Source organism: Hippocampus zosterae, chromosome 6, assembly GCF_025434085.1.
Source record: "Hippocampus zosterae strain Florida chromosome 6, ASM2543408v3, whole genome shotgun sequence".
NCBI classification, from domain to species: domain Eukaryota; kingdom Metazoa; phylum Chordata; class Actinopteri; order Syngnathiformes; family Syngnathidae; genus Hippocampus; species Hippocampus zosterae.
The window spans coordinates 7,201,748-7,220,166 of record NC_067456.1 but is presented as its reverse complement, the minus strand read 5'-3'; the positions used below and the strand labels follow the sequence as shown (position 1 = coordinate 7,220,166).

Here is an 18,419-nt window from a genome sequence, read left to right as displayed (position 1 = left end):
TTGAAAATAGAGTGTCTGTTATGATGATTGAGCGAACAAGCGCCATCAACTGAATGAGCCCAACCGTAAATGACGCGATGACCATAAATCGCTGAATCCAGCTTCTATGTACCCCAAGGCTACTTGAAGATGAAATACAGTAATTAGATCAATTGCATATTACCATGAACATATTCAAAGCAAAGACAAATATTACGTTGTTAAAGACATGACAACAGATCATTTTATGATGCACTTGGACTGACTAAAAGGGAAAAAAAATCTAAATAAAAGCACAGTATATTTTACGTTTTATTGTGTGATAGTCTTGGAAAATGGAATGTATTGAATATTATTTATATTATTTTATTAATTCACATACTCAAAGTGCGAGAATAAAATAAAGGGTAATATTTTTGTGCAGCAACAGTTGCAGAAGACATCTGCACGTTCATTAGCAGCAGGTTCACTTGCTTGTCTTTTCTCCTCGAACTCAAGTGATTTGTGAACAGTACTCATATACCTAATGAAGGTTGTTTGTGGAAAAGAAAAAAAGCATAAGAAAAAAAAACGCTCTTCATCAGGAGCCGGCCTGCCGTTGTTCAATTCAAAGAGCGCTTTGAAGTGAGTTCATGACAGGATTGTTCGTGACCAACATCAATTCACGAATAAGTTCCATGGCATCACCTCCTATTGATTGTTCATCACAATTGTCATCCTTTACAGGCACTTTCAAGCACAATCAAAGCTACGGATGTTGGTGGCAAGTTAGCGAGGAAAAGGAAAAAAAAAAACAAGCAGACTTGATGGCAAGTTCATGTTGACATGAATACTTTGGGGCTTGCTGAAGCCAACAATGGAGATGATGGTAGCTGAAGCGAATTGCGTACGCCACTTGTTGCTTTCGCGCAATTAAACCTTTACTTTCGGCGAGTTTCACATCGTAGTTTGGTTTTGTAGGGTTAGAAAATGTTGTGATAGGCAGTCTGCCAGTAACATGGCTCTATTTTTGCTTGGCGGTTGTGGTGTTTGAATGTCAAGTGGTTGAAATTAGGTGAGATGACAGCTGATGTGATGCAAGTCCATCACACATCCTGATAGGTCTATGTTCAGAGTGTTTGAAATGACTTTTTTTTAACCAATTTGTTGTTCCATCATTGGGACGTTCCTACTATATTCACACACAAAAAAAAGAAAAAAAGAAACATGACTGAAGAGCAAGCAGCCATCTGAGGTTCAAAAGGATGAGACATGCACACATTTATTATTTTCAAGTGTGAGCCGGGCAAGTGATGGATGTAAAATGAAATTGCTTCATGGATTTGGACTTTGTTTACGGCGACAGTTGGAGAAGGACTCAAACTAAACTCTTTGTTCTTTGAAGACACAGATGGCTGCCGGCATTTCAAATCGCCATGGCTTTTTCCACACGGAATTAAAAAAGAAAGCTTTGAGAAATGCTGAGATATCTTTTTCCTGGAAGAATGAGAAATTTAAGCAAACGGTAACAACACTCACCATCACTTCCATATTCTGTTGTGGCTCTTGGAATCCGTGGACGGTCAACTTGCGTAATACTGAGGAGGGGGAAAACACATTGAAGACCATTCACAATGTTTTGTTAACGATACAGTGAACACTTCCTCTTTAACTTGTAATTACAGTGGGCAATTCAGTCGGGTCAAAAATGTATACGCCTGGCTTTAAAAATAATACCATGAATCACGGTGCTGAATTAAATACACCAACAGTGACGGAACAGTCATGAAATAAAAGCAAAGTGTGAACACAAGTAATGCTCTTGACAAACGTTTAAAAACATGGAAATTCAGACAAATTGTTCTGGAACTGAATTTCAGTAGGTTGGCAGCTCTGTACCACGACTTGAGCTGGTATTGCCGTTTCTGGAACGGTCTCACTAGCCTTTATTGATGATCGAACTCATGATGGAATGAACTCTTAAGGCAATTTGCAGAAAAATCCATCCAAACTAATTGGGATCATGCAACAAGATAATGACCCAAAACATTTGGCCAACACAACAAAGGACTTCATCAAGGGGTGGAAAGTGGAAGGTGTTAGCCAAGTATTTTAAATCAAAGTAATTTAGAGCCGGTAAACATCTAAAAAAAAATGTTTTGTTTTTTTTTTGGTCATGAATCTGTGTATAACACCTTGGGATGATTTCAAATCATTTTTATGCAAAAATAATTCACGTCCTATTCACAGGATTTTACGAAAGTATTTTACACAGTATATGAATATCAGACCGAGTGGAAAAAAAAATGCTTGATGAAGGATACTTTTGACAGCACATTACGACACCATTTAAAATCTATTAAAAAAAAGGTGTGTTCCTTTTGTGCGCTTCCTCGTGCCAACTACCTTTAAGAGACAGCAGTGTTCTTTCCAGTGATGCCATTGCTGCCGTCTCGTCACGGGCAAAGATCTGCTGGAGGAAGCAGTCCGTGTGGTGGCTCCACAGGGAACACGCGAAGCTGTAAATGCCCGACGCCAACTGCCAACGTGCACACACAAAACAGTCAATCGCACGCTGATCAAATCATTCTGGATCAGTGGACACTTTCAACAACACGCCGGTGAGTGCGTGGAGAGAATATATCTCAAAATGGCATTTCCCATGTAAAAATACTATAAAATGACAATGCCGGAGAAGCAGCTATGCTCAAAGCTAAAATAACAAATTAGACACAATGTTGAAGAAAAACACAAGTAGGGAGCAAATGAGGATCTCAAGAGTCACGGCGGTTAATTTAAGTCTCAATGAACTGGCTAGTTCTCTTATTCCCATAACATTATTTGGGCCCCAAGCCAATTACAAATGTCTCTGGGAATGCATATGTACTCCAGTCGAGCAAAAAAAGATGATCAAAGGCAAACAAAAGCACTGCGGGTCCTTTTAACAGTGCTGTGCATCGTGTGGCTCCCTACCTCAGACAATCAGCCAGGGCACCGTAATGAGCTTTTGGTTTTGATTTTCATTCTCATAAAAGTACACACACACACACACAAAATGTGGCGTAGGAGCCAAGCATCACTGAATACAATTAGACGCAAAAAGGCATATTGTACACACCGCAACATGGGCTAATTCGAGCAAAACCTCACTGTGTAACAACGCCCTTTCCCTGTCTAATTAAGCTTCTTCAAAAGGTGAGTCGTATTGTTTTGGGAGTTTATTTATTTATACTATACAGTGCTTCATATCACTGGTCTTTTAAATGCTAAATGCAGAGGTAACCATTTTGTGACAGTACATGACTACATGGCTCATTTCGCATGAAAATAATCACATTTAGAAAACACGACACCTCATTATTAAACAGTTTGGCATCTTCTGAGTAGTTGGGTCACCAATGTTAATTCTCTGTTGGTACCATGTTGTGCTTACTACCTGTAATTGACTTCCAGCATCTGCAGCATGCACGTCAAAACAGATCAAGAGGCAAAATGTCCAAAGCTGTTCAAAATGTATGGAACCATACATGAAAGGGTGTCAAAGGATAAAAGTGGGAATGTTGAACTGAAAATGACGGCAAACACCTTTAGAAGGTGATCACCATGAACATCAAAAATGCTCAAAGAGAAATATTTATCAACTAATGAAAGGAGACCCAAGGGAGTAACTGCAAATCCACCAGCGATCACAGCATGAGGTAGGTATACAATATGTCTAGGGTTCAAGTTTAAAAAAAAAATAGGTAATGACAGATATGTCTGGAAAAGTATGTGGAGATGTAGGAAGCTTCCAAAGCTGAGGCAGCAGAGCTTTCCTTAGTCTATTTGATCATTTCTTTGCCCTCAAACCACATTTCATTCTTCAGCTATCTTTTTACAATAGTTTTATGTTCGTAAAAACATTGGATGGCACTTAAAAGAAAAATTCAGAAATTGAAGACTCTGAGCTTCAACGGAGGGAACATTGCCTTGCATAAACACACGCACGCACGTCAGTCACGCGTAAAAAACGGGCCACTGGTACTTGACTTGACTTGACTTGAAAGGAAATGGGCTTCCATTAATCTCACGTTTGACAGTCTAACAGCAGCTAAACAGCATCACCTACAGGTGGCACATGGAACTGTGCAGTGCAAACAAACCACAATATTGGAAAAAAGAGGTCGCGGTAAAAGACAAAATAACACAACTGAAGAAAGAAAATCTGTCCACAAACAAAGCGACCGATGACTTACATCTTGAAATAGCCGTCTGTCCTCTGCCAGACGTTTCGATGAGAGCGTTTTGGTGACGTGATAGAAGGTGAGCAGCGCTCTGTGCTGCTGCAGGCCATCCTGGACCTTGACAGACTCCAGCAGAATGGGGATGAGCTCCGGCCATTGCCGAGGGCAGTCCAGCCTGGCTACCTTGGCTATCAGTACCGCTATCTGGGTTGCTATCTGTTGGCAAAGCACGCACGTACACACATACCTGTAAATGTGTGCATACACACAAACACACACACACACAAACACGCACGCACGTACGCACGCAGAAAAGAGAATGACCCAAGGGAAAAAGCATGAAATGGCAGAGGAGGAATGTGCCAGTGCATTTAGTTAAAAATAAAGAATCCTTGAGCGAAACCACTTGAAAACACGTCTGCTTGAATAGTTTGTTGCTTTAAAATGGAGTTCCATACTCAAAGTCAAACGCAATCCATTTTCGAATGCTGATCAAACACAATTTCCTGAAATCAATTATACAGTGATCCCTCACTATTTCGCGGTTCCTTTATCGCGGCTTTAGTGCATCGCAGATTTTTTCAAACATATTCATAAAAAATACAGTATATATTTTTTTTTCATATAAATGAAGTACAGTGCTGTATATGTTGCTCTACGTGAATCGCTGTTGTTTTGCTGACTTTCGCAGCTTCTCGTGCAGACTTTAAAAAAATCAAATAAAATTTTTATATGTTAATTTGTCGCTACTTGGTGGATTTTTGTTTATCCCGTGTGGTTTTGGTCCCCATTAACCACGATAAACGAGAGATTACTGTATTTGTTGTAATTTGTTTAAGAAGTCCTAAAAGTCATAAAACCTTCATTATCTGAACAGTTAACGTTTTAAGGTGATTAAATTATCTTTACATTATTTTAGCACGCATATGGTGTTTCTTTAAAACAAAACAAAAAAAAGTAAGTGTCATGACAGTTATTCCACAGTTCAAATTTGTCCAGAGAATTCTGTGCAACCTTAGGGGTGCAGAATTCAAATTCAGATGTTAGGGTACATACCAACATCAAAAATTTCCTGTCTATTTTCTAGCTCACGTCCACACCCGGAGGCATCGAGCTGGGTCGTCTTATCTTTGAAATAGTGTCAGGCGGCACTTTAGCCAGCACTGCATGCTGGCCAAGAATGCAAATTACTTCATTCTCATAACATTCATCTTGCCAGCTGTGTCCAGTGGACAAGCAGAACAATCCTGAATGGTTGAGTGCGTATTCTGCCTCTCAAAGAGCTCTTCCGTGGTCGCAATCAGAATCATTGTATTGCTGTCATTTCCTTCAACTTATGGCAACCCCCCGGCCCCCGCCCCGCCCAATTATTGCTTTGTTAATATCAGCATCGTGCAAAAAATCTTTAATATCTAATTTTTTTTTTAATCATGATGATAAAGAGTGGTCCACCTCTGATTTTATCACATTTGTGAAGAAAACTCAAAGCAAAAATATGAAGATAAAAACAGCTACCTCGATGACTAAGTGACAGCTTGCAAGTCGGAGGTTCCTGGAAGAAGCTAACGTGGCAGTCTACATCATCTTAAAGTACTCTTCCTGACTCGCCTTCTTTTCTTCGATTCATCCATTTTACATCCAAAAGCCAAGTGAAAAACCTCAAGTTAAATGTAGAGCTGAAATGTTGTTTGCAGACTGAACTGCAATCCATATGTTTGTGCAATCTGGATTCAGGATGTACCACACCTCTCGCCCTGAGACTGGGGCGGACTCCGGTTTACCCACGACCGAAGTAAATGCCATAGAAAATTGACAGATGGATGAATGAGTTTGCATTGACCCTTTGCTCTCCTACCGCGTGTTATAATTCCAAAAAGAAGTGAGGAAGAAGAAACAAGTCTCGCTTCCTACCTCTGGCCTGTGGATGATGTAAAGGGAAGACAATCAGTGTTCTACATATGCTACCTGCCTCAGAATCAGCATGTCATCGAAATTTGAGACAGAATTTCCCTACGAGGTTCTTTAATGAAGTGCACCATCAGGGCCCGGACAGCAGGGTGGAGTGTTTGAAATCACTAACCTGATTGACAGGCTCGTTGAAGTTTGTGATGAGACCAGCACGTAACGTGGTCTTCTCCGCCTCTGATAAAGCGCTGGCAAAAGAAGCAGAAGGCATTTTTCAGAAGGAAAGAAAAAATAGCATCTGAGAGCGGCAAAGTAAAGTCATGTTTTAAATCCCTGAGAGATCCGAGTTGCAACACGGCAGTGCTTTGCAGAGTTGAGCTTCTGTATTGCGAGGACAGCAAGCCCGCCACAATTTTGGGAGAATCTTTCAGACTTTATTTGGAATCTACAACTCCAAACAGAAATATGAAGCAGGGTCTACTAAGATGCAAGGGGATGAATTCAAATCCTTGTATAGCAACAGCCACAGCCAGCTGCCAACCTTCTATAAGTCCTCTACTTGCATTAAACACCTTGCAGATAAAAAAAAATGCAACTGATGCTCTTGCCATAGCTGTTGTGTGCACTGAATTAGTAAAACACAGACAAAAAACCCATAAAGCTGTAGATTTAAGCTGCAGCTGGGGCTTAATGGAGCAAAGGAATGCTTGATGATCGAAGCGATGCATCACTGAGCAAACCAAGTGAGGAGAAGGAGGTAAATACGGACGGTGGAACAATTTCCAGTGCCTTGGTATGTGCTTAAGTAAAAGAGGATTTGGACACATGCTGGCAATGTGCAAAAGACTAAAATATACATCCTCAATGGGGCAACCAGGGACTCGTAACACTCGAGTCCACACACCGGTATGAAGTAAAGGACGGTAAAAAATACACAAGCAATGGAATCATTCAAATGGTCTGACATTTGTAAAACAACCGAAACTTGGACAAGTGATGATGGGTACAATGAACGTTTTTTTTGACTTTGTCTTTCAGTGATACCGAGAGCCAAAAAGAAGCCTTCTACAACCTTCTAACGCGTGGTACGGTGACACCACATCCATCGTGCCTTATCGGGCATCGCTGTACTTTTCAATTCATGGCAATGAGCCTGATGGTAATCAAATTACGTGGTGGTAGAAAAAAAAATCCGACACAGCACTCCAAACAATGAAAGTGACCTCACTAAACTACTGACGGGTACAAAACAAACTTGGTCAGAGGAGGAGGAGGAGGAGTGGACTGTGGAGAGTAAGAAAACAGCAGCGAGAAAGAAAGTGGCCAAAAACAAAGATTGCTGAAGCAGAACTGAAGACCTCGGGCCTGATGCTGTCCTGCGAATTTATGGACCGACGCTCTATTCAAATCCAGCTAGGGCCATCTCATCAAGCAACCATACATGGGGCTGAGTGAAAGCTCAAAGGCCACACAGATCAGCATGCATTAAAAAGACAAAAAAGCGTGGGATATATATATACAGTAAAGCATTAGGGAGGATGGGAAGAGAGAAAGCACAAGCTTGAGCAGTAAAGACAGCAATAAGGCACAATACACATCGGAGAGCCGTAAGAGGAAAATGGCACCAAAACAAACATGAGAGCAATGGCAATAAAACAAATGAAATAAAGACCGTGGCAAAGAAACAACGGCAAGGGAGGCATTAAAAGGTGAAAATGTGTACTTACTTCGGGGCCACTCGCCTCCAGTATCTGTCAATGCCGTTTTTGAAGTAGAGTACTGCCAGCCATCTGACATTCACATCCAGGATATGGTTATTAACAATGTTCTAAGAGAGGGGAAGGCATATATTTCATCCGTTCATTTTGCAAAACTCAAATAAGGAGTGTTGGTAGCAAAGCGAAGTGACGTTTCAGCCGGATTAAAAAGTTTCTACAAAGGCACAACAAATCACAATACAACTTTATGATGATCACAACCGCATTTGATTCAGCGGACGAAAGCTGGGCTTACACTGTATGGTTCAAGTGCGGATTTAGGAATTTTTAGGGCTCCTGAGTGAACTGAGTCACTTAACATCGGAATGATAGCCTCTTCCAAATGTGGATAAAAAGAAAAAAAAAACCAGATGCGTATAAAACATCTGCCAATGCAAATCCGGTGCAGCAACAAAGATTGATGACTCGTATATAAAAACACCTGCCCAGATACAAATGCACCGAATACAAGTGTTGGAAATAAGAGTTGTTCCACTATCAACATTTTCAGCTGATCAGTATCAGAGGAAAAATGTCGTTTTTATTTTCAAGCTCAGAAAGCAGCAATATTGAGCAGAAAAATACAAATTGCCAAATCAAAGAGCAATAGCTTAATTGAAAAATGAAGGCCAGTGAAACAATTTAGAAGACATCACCTGAGGCAGATCCTTTACATCTTTTTATGTGCAGACACTGAAAACCAGCCTAAAATATCTAAACATATGACGCCAAATATAACCACAAACAGATGAAAAATAACCTGATAAAAATGTGTGTGGAACTTGTGGTTTTGCTGACACCCAAGACTGCTATGCAAAGATGGACATGGCTGGAAAATATAACGCACTCAGCAAGAACCTGATCAGTAAGTAAGCAAATACATCAACATTTTGATGGGTGTTTTTCCCATTTGCAGAGTCATTTTTACCCCAATGCAGCCATATTTTGTGCATTCAAAAAATGAAGGAAATGACTGTGAAATTTAAATGTAATTGTTCAAAGCCTTGCCCACCAGGAGAACCGAATAGAAGCCGGGCTGTGTCTCCCACTGTTTGAGCTGCTCCTCGGCGGGCTTCAGCATGGCCGTGTCCTGACTGGTGGCTTGGGTTAAAGTCTTCAGCACCACCGAACTGGCACCGTCTATATCCATAGCTGGATATACCTGAAAGGAAGACAGAAATGTCAGTGCTCTTGCTTTATCAAACATTCTTTCTGAGCCAAAAAAATAAAGTATAACTTCAGAAGTCCCAACACACCACAACTGATATAATTTGGAGTTCCACCACTATGTTCTGAAAAACACCTCAAAAGGCAGATAAAACCTTACATCAAGTAATACGTAAATCTTGTGAGACTAACTCAGTGAGGCTCAGTAAGGGGAAGAGACTTATTTGCTTCATATGCATCTGGTGGAATAGCCCGGCATAAGAAATCTCGCTGACTGCAGAAGTCGTTTCATCGATTGACTGCCTGAGGCGATCACGCCAGCCCCGCAAATTCCTGCCCGCATGACTACAAAAGCGAGTGAGCCGGTGATGGCTAGCCCGCCGGCAAACCGGCGAATGTCTGCAAACGTCTCGCTCGCTTTTGTGTTGTGTGTGGGTCCCATATGACCAACTCTTCAGAAAAAGTTAACAGGTTATTAGATCGGCGGACGTTATTCGACGTGTGGCTCACACGAACAAAAAAAATTGAACACATACTGTACTAACGGGTTTGACAGACTGGTAAGAGTCGAGCGGAGCTTGTTTTCAACACATTCAGTGAATACGACCGCAGTGTCTGACAGCTGGGAGTATCCATCCATCCATCCATCCATCATCTACCGCTTATCCGGGGCCGGGTCGCGGGGGCAACAGCTTTAGCAGGGAAGCCCAGACTTCCCTCTCCCTAGCTACTTCGTCCAGCTCTCCCCGGGGGTATCCCGAGTCGTTCCCAGGCAAGCTGGGTGACATAGTCTCTCTAGGGTGTCCTGGGTCTTCCTCGGGGTCTCCTCCCGGTGGGGCATGACCGGAACACCTCACCGGGGAGGCGCTCAGGAGGCATCCGAATCAGATGCCCAAGCCACCTCATCTGGCTCCTCTTGATATGGAGGAGAAGCGGCTCGACTCTGAGCCCCTCCCGGATGACCGAGCTTCTCACCTTATCTCTAAGGGAGAGCCCGGACACCCTGCGGAGAAAACTCATTTCGGCCGCTTGTAACCGCTGGGAGTAAGTCTATTTTTCCCCGATTCAGGAGCCTCATTTAAAATATTTCATGTTTTTTTTTTATTTCATTCAAATTTGGCAGACTTGTTAACAACACTCTGTGGTGTGTTAAATTCACAATACAACTTTGTTGTCTCCCTTCAGGGACTTTGAAATACTATTTAGTGAAAACAAATTAAATAAAAAGAGTTCATAAAGGTTTGTACCACACTCTATTCAGGAACAAACAACAAAACAATTCCCTCTGTTATTTCCTATGGGAGAAATTGTGAGAATTAGAATGACGTGTCACAGAACAAATTGAGTTGCCAAATATTTTGCCCCCAATTTAAAGCAACACAATCCATTAACCTCAACAAGTGCATTGTCATTGTCTCGATTACTGCTTTCGATTATGTCCAAGCCACTCGGGGTCCACAATCATCTTCACTTGGCTGAAAAGGCAGTGAGTGTGTCACCTTTCCTGTTCATTTCGAGACGCCTTCTCAATAATGGGACTTCAGTTCTTAATTCTGGGAAGGATGTCTTTTTGAAGTATGCGAAAACCTGTGAAGGTTACTCATGCTGGATGGGATGATGTTTTATTCCACTGCCTCATTCTGTGAGGAATCTGAAGTCAGGATCAGTCGAAAGGCAGTTAAATCAAAGTATTGAATATGAATGAATATTAACGGGCTACAAAATCTCAGTCGGCGCAGGTTGGAGCACAGTGTGTGGTCAAAAGTATTGAAGCGGGCCTCCTTGTCAATTAATGGACACCTCCCCCGTTGATCTAAATGTGTCATCTTATGAGATTTTGGACAATTATTGTATGCTTCCAACTATATGGAAGAAACAATAGTTTGGTGATGATCGTTTAATGTTTCAGCATGACAACGCAACGTGTGTAAAAGGCATGGGATGAGTTCGGTGTCCGTAGAAGAACCACCAGCAGACACCTTGTTTGGAAGAAACAAAGATATTTCCATGGTGGAGTGGAAACTGCTCAGACTTGGTGCCGATGGCCAGTTGGTCCAATACTTTTGCCTATTTGGGGAAGGCTGGCAAGTCGAATGAGCATTGAGCAACACTGCCATCTGCAGATCGGTAGCAGACGTTTGAAAAGGGTGTTCTGCTGGAAAGCTGTTCAGCACAAGCATTCAGGCACGTTTAGCTTCAACAACTCAAATATGCGAGTGCATTAAATATGAATCTTCTGAATGGGTCCATTAAGAACAGCGTAAGGATGAAGGTTATGGAATTAGGCGTGATCATTAGCAAGAGTGCTTGCAGTCTATCCAAAATGAAAAAAATCTTAACCACTGCCGAACTGAAAAGGAAGAAAAAGGATGTCGGAGCCGACAATGGTAAAAGCCGACTACTGCTAAATATGTATTTACAGTGGCAAATCCTTTTGTGTGTGGTCAACACAGATGATTAATAATGACAGTCAAAGGGTTCATGTTACTGATGAGATTTGGATCTGGCCATTTGTCAATTCCGAAAGTAGTCAGCCTCATGACATGGAGTGGACCAGTGACATCGAAGGGATTAAGTTGAGATGATGCAAGTTATATTATTGCTAAGATGACGTTAATAACATTGAAAAGTGATATCAAACCAATATTTTTTCTACTTTGTCCAGAGTCCAATCCAAAAAAAAAAAAAACATCTGAGACCCAGCGACTTTGCTACGCAGTGGCTGAAATTCACCCGGCTACGACATACAAAGGAAAGTACATTTTGCTTTGTAATACAATACAATACATGCTGATTTATATAGCGCTTTCACAACAGCGGCAGCTGTAATAAAGCGCTTAACAAAACAATTAACATAAAGTAAAATAATAAACACAACACATAACATAAAACACGGACAGTCGTGCAGTCCTAACCACTTTTCCGTCACACGCTTTGTTGTTTGAAGCAGTTTGAGGTGACCGAGGAGAGAATCAAAGTGTCCTTTCACCTGTGGATCAGAGACGTCATGCTCAAAAGAGATTGGTTCACTTCTCCTGTGCCATGGAAATCCATTTCAATTCCAAGCGGCGACTCTCGTTTCCAAATACGCATCGGCGCTCTGCGCCAACGCTCCTCTCTCCTCATCCTCAACTTCAGCAGCCATCAATCCAGCCGCACCAACGCCGACTGTCCAACAGCGCCGACATAGCCACTGAACAAAACAGGGTTGTGAAAAATGCTGCCCATTACAGTCACAAAAAACACAAGCACCTCAGGTCTGTCCAGCACCGACAGTCAATGGCGCAGACATTCCTCCCATTCAAAATCTGCGTTGGTACAGGCATGCTGCCGAGAAGGCGCAACCACCAAGCACAGATACTTCTCCTTTGACGAATGTCGTGGCCAAAAAGCGCTGAAAACAGTCCATATCAGGTCCACACGATGAAACAACAAACAACATGTGACAAAACAAATGCCAAAAACACCAAAAAGAACCAAAAAGCAAGGCTCTTGAAGAGCATTTGCCGAAGGCTGCCTACTCGGGCGCCATCTTGGAAAAATAAAATAAAATGAAAAATTACCGGTACGAGAAGGCCGGTAAGGGAGGCATCTGGTGGAATGTACACGAGATGCATTGTGCCCCCACTTATCAAACACTGCTTGCTGCACGACATGCAAGATACCATTTTGAAACACCAGCAACCAACTTTTTTTTTTAAACTGAGAGCTACTCCTTGGGTACTGATTAATGCGAAGGGCTACCAATGCGATTAACTCTTCTGAAATAACAAATTTGGTCAAAATGTCTTTCATAATAATAATTATGAAAATGAACAATACTCATTTCTGTGAAGACATGTGATCACATTGGTGGCCCCTGCCTCAAAGCGACATGACATTACTACTAACCATCCATCCCTCATTTACCACTAATTGGGGGTCAGGTCACAAAGGCAGCAGTTTCAGCGGGGAAGCCCGGACTTCCCTCTTCCCAGCCAAATAACTCTTCCGGAGGGATATTAAGGCATTCCCAGGCCAGCTGGGAGTCTCTCCACCATCTTCTGAGTCTTCCCGGGGCCTTCTGACCGCGGTAAACGCTTGGAACACCTCACCAGGGAGGCGTCCTAATCAGATGCCCGAGCCAGACGTTCGGCTGTTTCCCTCGGGGAGTTTTATAAAGGGATGCTTTGGGAGTACAGGATACCAGGGCCTCTAATACGGCTGTCCGGTCCCTGCAGCAGAGTGTGGCCCCCATTGCAAGTAAATAGTCGGACGAGTTTCCACTGAGGGTTGGACTCCGCCAAAGCTGCCCTTTGTCACAGATTTTGTTCATAACATTATGGACAGAATTTCCAGGTGCAACCAAGGTGTTGTTGAGGGAGTCCATTTTGGCGGCCTTAGTATTAAAACTGCTTTTTGCGGATGTTGTACTGATGGTTTCTTCAAGCCTTGATCTTCAACTCTCACCGGAGTGGTTTGTAGCAGAGTGTGGAGTAGTTGAGATGAAAATCAGCGCCTCCAAATCTGGGACCATGGTCCTCAGTCAGAAAAGGGCGGCATGCCCTCTCCAGGCTGGGGATGAGATGCTGCCCCAAGTGGAAGAGTTCAAGTATCTTGGGGTCTTGTTCAGGAGTAAGTATCTTGGGGTCTTGCTATCCACAAGTCAACCATAGAAAAGAAAACGCCACTCAATAATGGGTACAGGAGTGTGCAAATATTCAGGATGGTACCATCTCTGTCTCGATTTGAAACAAGAAAAGCCCGGAAAAAAATTACCCCCGTTAAACAGTATCACATCACGTACGTACGACCACCTGTTAATCCGAGTCAAAACCAGATGGGCCAAATCAGAAAGCCAATAATCTATTGTACTGACTGATTTACACTCATCTTGCCTGCTCCATGACATACAATTCACAAACGTCGCACTATTGTTTAACAAGCCTGCATTACATTAGCACATGCAGGTGTCATTCTTTTGTGCTGTGCAGCTGTCAAAAGTTAGCAACATTACCACCGCTTGTCATGGCACAAACGGTGTCCAAGCTTACTCGCCATGTCATTAGTTATCCTCAACATGGGCCTCTTATCACAGCCCCTTTAAAGGCGCCCATTTGGCTTTCCCGATCAAAGCATCATAAATTTAAAACAACTCAAACTAATCTGATTTAAGATCCTCGGTTAACCAGATCGTCAGTCATGTGGTGATTTGCGTATGGAGGGGGCTTTTTCGCAGAGGCATTTTCGTAGGGCCTCTTTTGGGACCGTGTTGTTAAAAAAGCAATGATACGGAACCAAAACGAACACAATATACGAAAGAGCAAAGCTTACTTTGAGGCTAGCGAGGGAGCTAAAGTTAATTCATAGCAGACCAACTGGGGGCATTGGACGCTTAGTCGCCGATAACGTTTTCGTTCTCGGGGATGCAAACGACACACTGTTGCGAGAAATGCAACGACACTCACCTAAGAGAGTCACTGCAGACGAGAAAACACAGAAGTAGACAAATTCCAGGTAAAGCTGTGTTTAGTGGTACTCTGGCAGGGAGATGGTGGGGGGGGGGAAACACGCTTGTCAGAATGGCGCCAGCTGCACAACCCGGCGCGCCGTGATGACGTCATCTGCAAAAGTAACGCTTCGGGTGGCCAGGCTTATCAAATGTGGCAAAAGCACGCACTACATTCGTTTTATAATACTGTATACTGTGTATACTAGTGATGGGAATTCCGGCTCTTTTTTTGTTGCTTATATTAATTTACTACCAAAAATAATGTTAAATTATGTGTAAAATAAATTACTAATGTAAAAATATACAGTATATCAAATATTTATGGTAGTATTCATATATTATTCATGTATGGCTGATTAATCCCCATATATTTTTCTTCTATATGTTTCATTGCATTTTAAAGGGGAATGCAATTCAAATTTTCTTTCCACAATCGTATGTTGTATGTGTATTCTGATTAATATTGTGAATTACGCAAATTAATCCATCTAGGGGACCTAGCATTTTGACATCATACTCTCTTCTGCTAGTGACTGAAATTAACGGCAAAAGTGTCCGTGGACTTGCATTGTGAATGTCACGGTACTCCTTTTAATTGAGGTTGGTCTCCTCACTATATCCAATGAAACCTCAGAAAGATCTGCCATCAAGGCGTTTACAGTCGGTTGCACCATTCTCCAACCCCTTCAGTTACTTTTTAAAAAAGATTTAAAGAGGCCTTGATCCTCATGAACTAAGACTTGCATGGCTTTCCTACTGAAACACAGCATACTGACAAATCCAAACAACATCTCATGCACACAAAAATACAGATTCTTCAAAGAGTCTGTGCATACGCATGAATACAATTGCATTCCTTTTTGTACATCTCAATTTGAAATTGTATCTGAATCCTCCCTGTTACAAATCAACAAAGAGGAACTTCACAAAATGTGATCTGAAGATGCTGGTAAACAAAACAAGTGTGATTTTTCCATGCTTCCCCCTGAAGTCAACAACAAGCGATCATCTGTGAATTTATCATTGAAAAGGACCCATCCCCACAGGCGGTCGATTTGGGGCCATGGCCACCCACAAAGATGCTTTGCCCACCGACTTAAGCCACAGATCTTAAAACAAAAAATAAATAAAATAAAAATAAAAAAACTTTATACCACCTTATCATCGCAGCTAATTTTGTGTTGCGAAATTTTACTGATAAGTTGTTTATCACTAAAATTGGAGGATGCCTCATAACATTTGTAACATAACAAAAACATGGCATTTGGAGTCGGGTGTAGAAACATTTTACCACCACTCTCAATGGAATGTATGAGCAACCAACCTTTGTAGACAACGTCTTAGTCACACAGTGCCATATGACAAATGCAGTTTTTCAAGTTGTGCGAAAAAGTCTTGTTCCAACGGTAGTCACATGCCTCAAAGTCATAATGGCTGACACCGACAAACACGATACGTTCTGTAGTTGTTGGACAGAGGGGGGCAGAGAGAGTGTGTGTTGTTCCTTAGAAGGGAGTGTCCTCTCTGGCAAAGATCACTATTTTCGGTGTAAATTTATTTTGCTTGGATCACTCATTGACATCCTGACTGGAGCATAAAGACAGCTGAAGCAGCAGTGGTGGGAACAGCAGAGTGTGTCTCAGGTGTCGGAAAAGCATGAAGAGCTTCACGGAATGGTTTTTCACTACTCTTGGCGCTGCAGTTGTCATCTACTATGGAGCCAAGCTGCTCCTTTTTACAAGGATGCTTTATCCCAAAAGGTGGTTTCCACTGACAAAGTCATTCTTTTCGTCCATGGGAGAGTGGGCAGGTAAGCTTGCTGTTTTTGTGTACTGTAGAGTGTGTGTGTGTGTGTGGGTGTCGGTGTGGGTGTGGGTGTGGGTGTCGATGTGTGAGCATGTGTCTTGTGTTTACAAGCAAAATAATGATTTTATCAATGGCATAATATGAACTATATTGAAACAGATTGACCTCCTCTAGGTCCACATCAAAGTAGTTTAATTAAATGAGTAAAATTTTAGATTTAGATCCACATTTCACATAGGTCTCATTGGTTACATGAGACATTGACATGCAAATCGAGACTTTCTGCGTCATCTTCAGAAATGTAATCATCTGGCGCAAAGCCACACAGCGATGTGGCTAAAGTGAGACATTGTGACAACTCACACCACAATTCCAGACTGACTTACCCATTCAAATACTTGTTAGCCAACAGGAACACATCACTGTATTTTACTCTGGCAACCCTGAAGATATAAAAACCTACCTGAATTCTTTTTTTGTTTTGTTTTGTTTTGTTTTGTTTTTGTTTTTGGTGACTCCAAAACCGTTTGATATTAGACTAATTTCCAGGAATGATCGAAGTCTGGATAAATGAGATGCCACTTTCCATCTAAAAATGGTCCAACAGTTCCTTTGAAAGTTCACCTCACTTCCTCCTGACAGATTTTCGGTAAGCATCAACAGTAACCCTGGGGAAAAATAATATTCTTGTACACTTTGGTTTTCTCCAAAAGCAAAGGGCAATGGTCATTTAAGCTTACATTTCAGTATCCCTGCTCTTATCTCTACCTCCACCCCGTCAATATCGAGCGTTTCCAATTAAAGGGACAGATAGATTATATCTTGAGGCCCAAGTATATTGGGCCTCAAACATAAGTAGATGCCACCAGCTGCCAAAATGATTACTGTAATTTCTTCTGTAGTTGCCTCGCTAACCACAGAAGGTCAACGGTCAATCAAGTGAGATGAACACAATTGCAACCGAACAACAAAGTACAAAGTCTCATGAAAATGACTGAGTCATGAAATCAGTCAGAAGCAATAAAAGATCGCGGTCATGAAAGAGTCTTTGGACAGAACTCAGTTGTAACAGTTACATAATTTGATTACATTTGGTGTACAATGATTGGGTTGGATTCTTCTCGTATTCACAACATGAGGCCTAATCACACTATGAGTCACAAGAACCACTCTGGACATGTCTCTGATATCCATCCAGAAACAATAATTCAACTATGAACAAACCATTTCTGTGAACTAAATAAATGTGGTCCGAGAAATGTGCCCAGTGGGACTCCCTCAAGACAGCAGTTTTCATGGATATGTAGGTTCTTTTCGATGAGCTGGCACTCTTTGGCTAACATTGTGGACATTTCGCAGATATACACTTTTTGGACATAACACTGACTGCTTTCCAAAATTTGCATTTGATCTTCAAAGGACCAGAGTCATATCAAAGATTGTGGAGAGCAAAACGCCAATTACCACACTCCCCCCCCCCCCCCCCCACCCCAACATATCCTTCCCACCATATCCTTTTGAAAATAAAAGTTAAGCTATGAATAAAAACTTTGATGAACTAACATCGTATGCCCTGTTGATCACACAGAGGAAAGATGTCATTGATATTTCTCAACTGTCAGAACGTTGGATTTAAAAAAACCCAACAACAACATGCAATGCTCAGTCTGATGGGTTTGACATGTCCAAGGTTATTCAATGATTGTTTCACGGACCAGCAGAAGGAGCCCCATGTACCACCCTCTGAGAATCCCCATTCTCCATGTTTTGCAGTTTGAAGAATGTAGCTCGAGCTGCATTCAGAAAACATACATTTGTGCTGATTAAAAGCACATCACATTACATAGCTGGCCCACTCGTTTATTATCACAGTTCCAGTATGTCCCATCTGATTAAAAGCCCCCTAAAAGCTACACTCCCGTCTATCTCGCTTTGCTTGCTGGAACTGAAATTTGTTATCTGAGTATTCGGGGCCTAAGGAGATGAGAGGGTAGTGGCAAGTTGGACACGTTCTCAGCAAGTTCTTTATCAGCGGAACATGCTGTAAGTACAGCACGTTACTTGAACATGATGCATCGGTAAACATAAGGTTCCTCTTTGACATCATGTTGA

General features: G+C 41.9%; 2 protein-coding genes across 5 annotated transcripts in view; one reads left to right on the top strand and one right to left on the bottom strand.

Moving 5' to 3' along the window:
- The window catches only part of ipo11 (importin 11), a 71,429-nt gene extending 56,799 nt beyond the window's left edge, over positions 1-14,630 (bottom strand). Inside the window, exons 1-7 of the mRNA XM_052068486.1 lie at positions 14,458-14,630; positions 8,856-9,005; positions 7,814-7,914; positions 6,262-6,334; positions 4,194-4,397; positions 2,365-2,497; positions 1,498-1,556 (exon numbers count right to left, since the gene is read on the bottom strand). Of these exons, the coding sequence (XP_051924446.1) occupies positions 1,498-1,556; positions 2,365-2,497; positions 4,194-4,397; positions 6,262-6,334; positions 7,814-7,914; positions 8,856-8,993 (708 nt within the window). The 5' untranslated portion in view covers positions 8,994-9,005; positions 14,458-14,630. The remainder of the gene's footprint in view (positions 1-1,497; positions 1,557-2,364; positions 2,498-4,193; positions 4,398-6,261; positions 6,335-7,813; positions 7,915-8,855; positions 9,006-14,457) is intronic.
- A 1,259-nt stretch (positions 14,631-15,889) lies between these two features.
- Positions 15,890-18,419, top strand: part of hsd17b3 (hydroxysteroid (17-beta) dehydrogenase 3) — a 17,263-nt gene continuing 14,733 nt past the window's right edge. For 2 of the 4 annotated variants that reach the window (XR_007962790.1, XM_052068520.1), the window contains exon 1: positions 15,890-16,311. Coding sequence is in view for 3 of the 4 variants with exons in the window: in XM_052068520.1 (XP_051924480.1) it covers positions 16,158-16,311 (154 nt within the window). In the remaining variant the exon portion in view is untranslated. The remainder of the gene's footprint in view (positions 16,312-18,419) is intronic. The other 2 variants (XM_052068519.1, XM_052068521.1) reach the window with 2 other exon arrangements.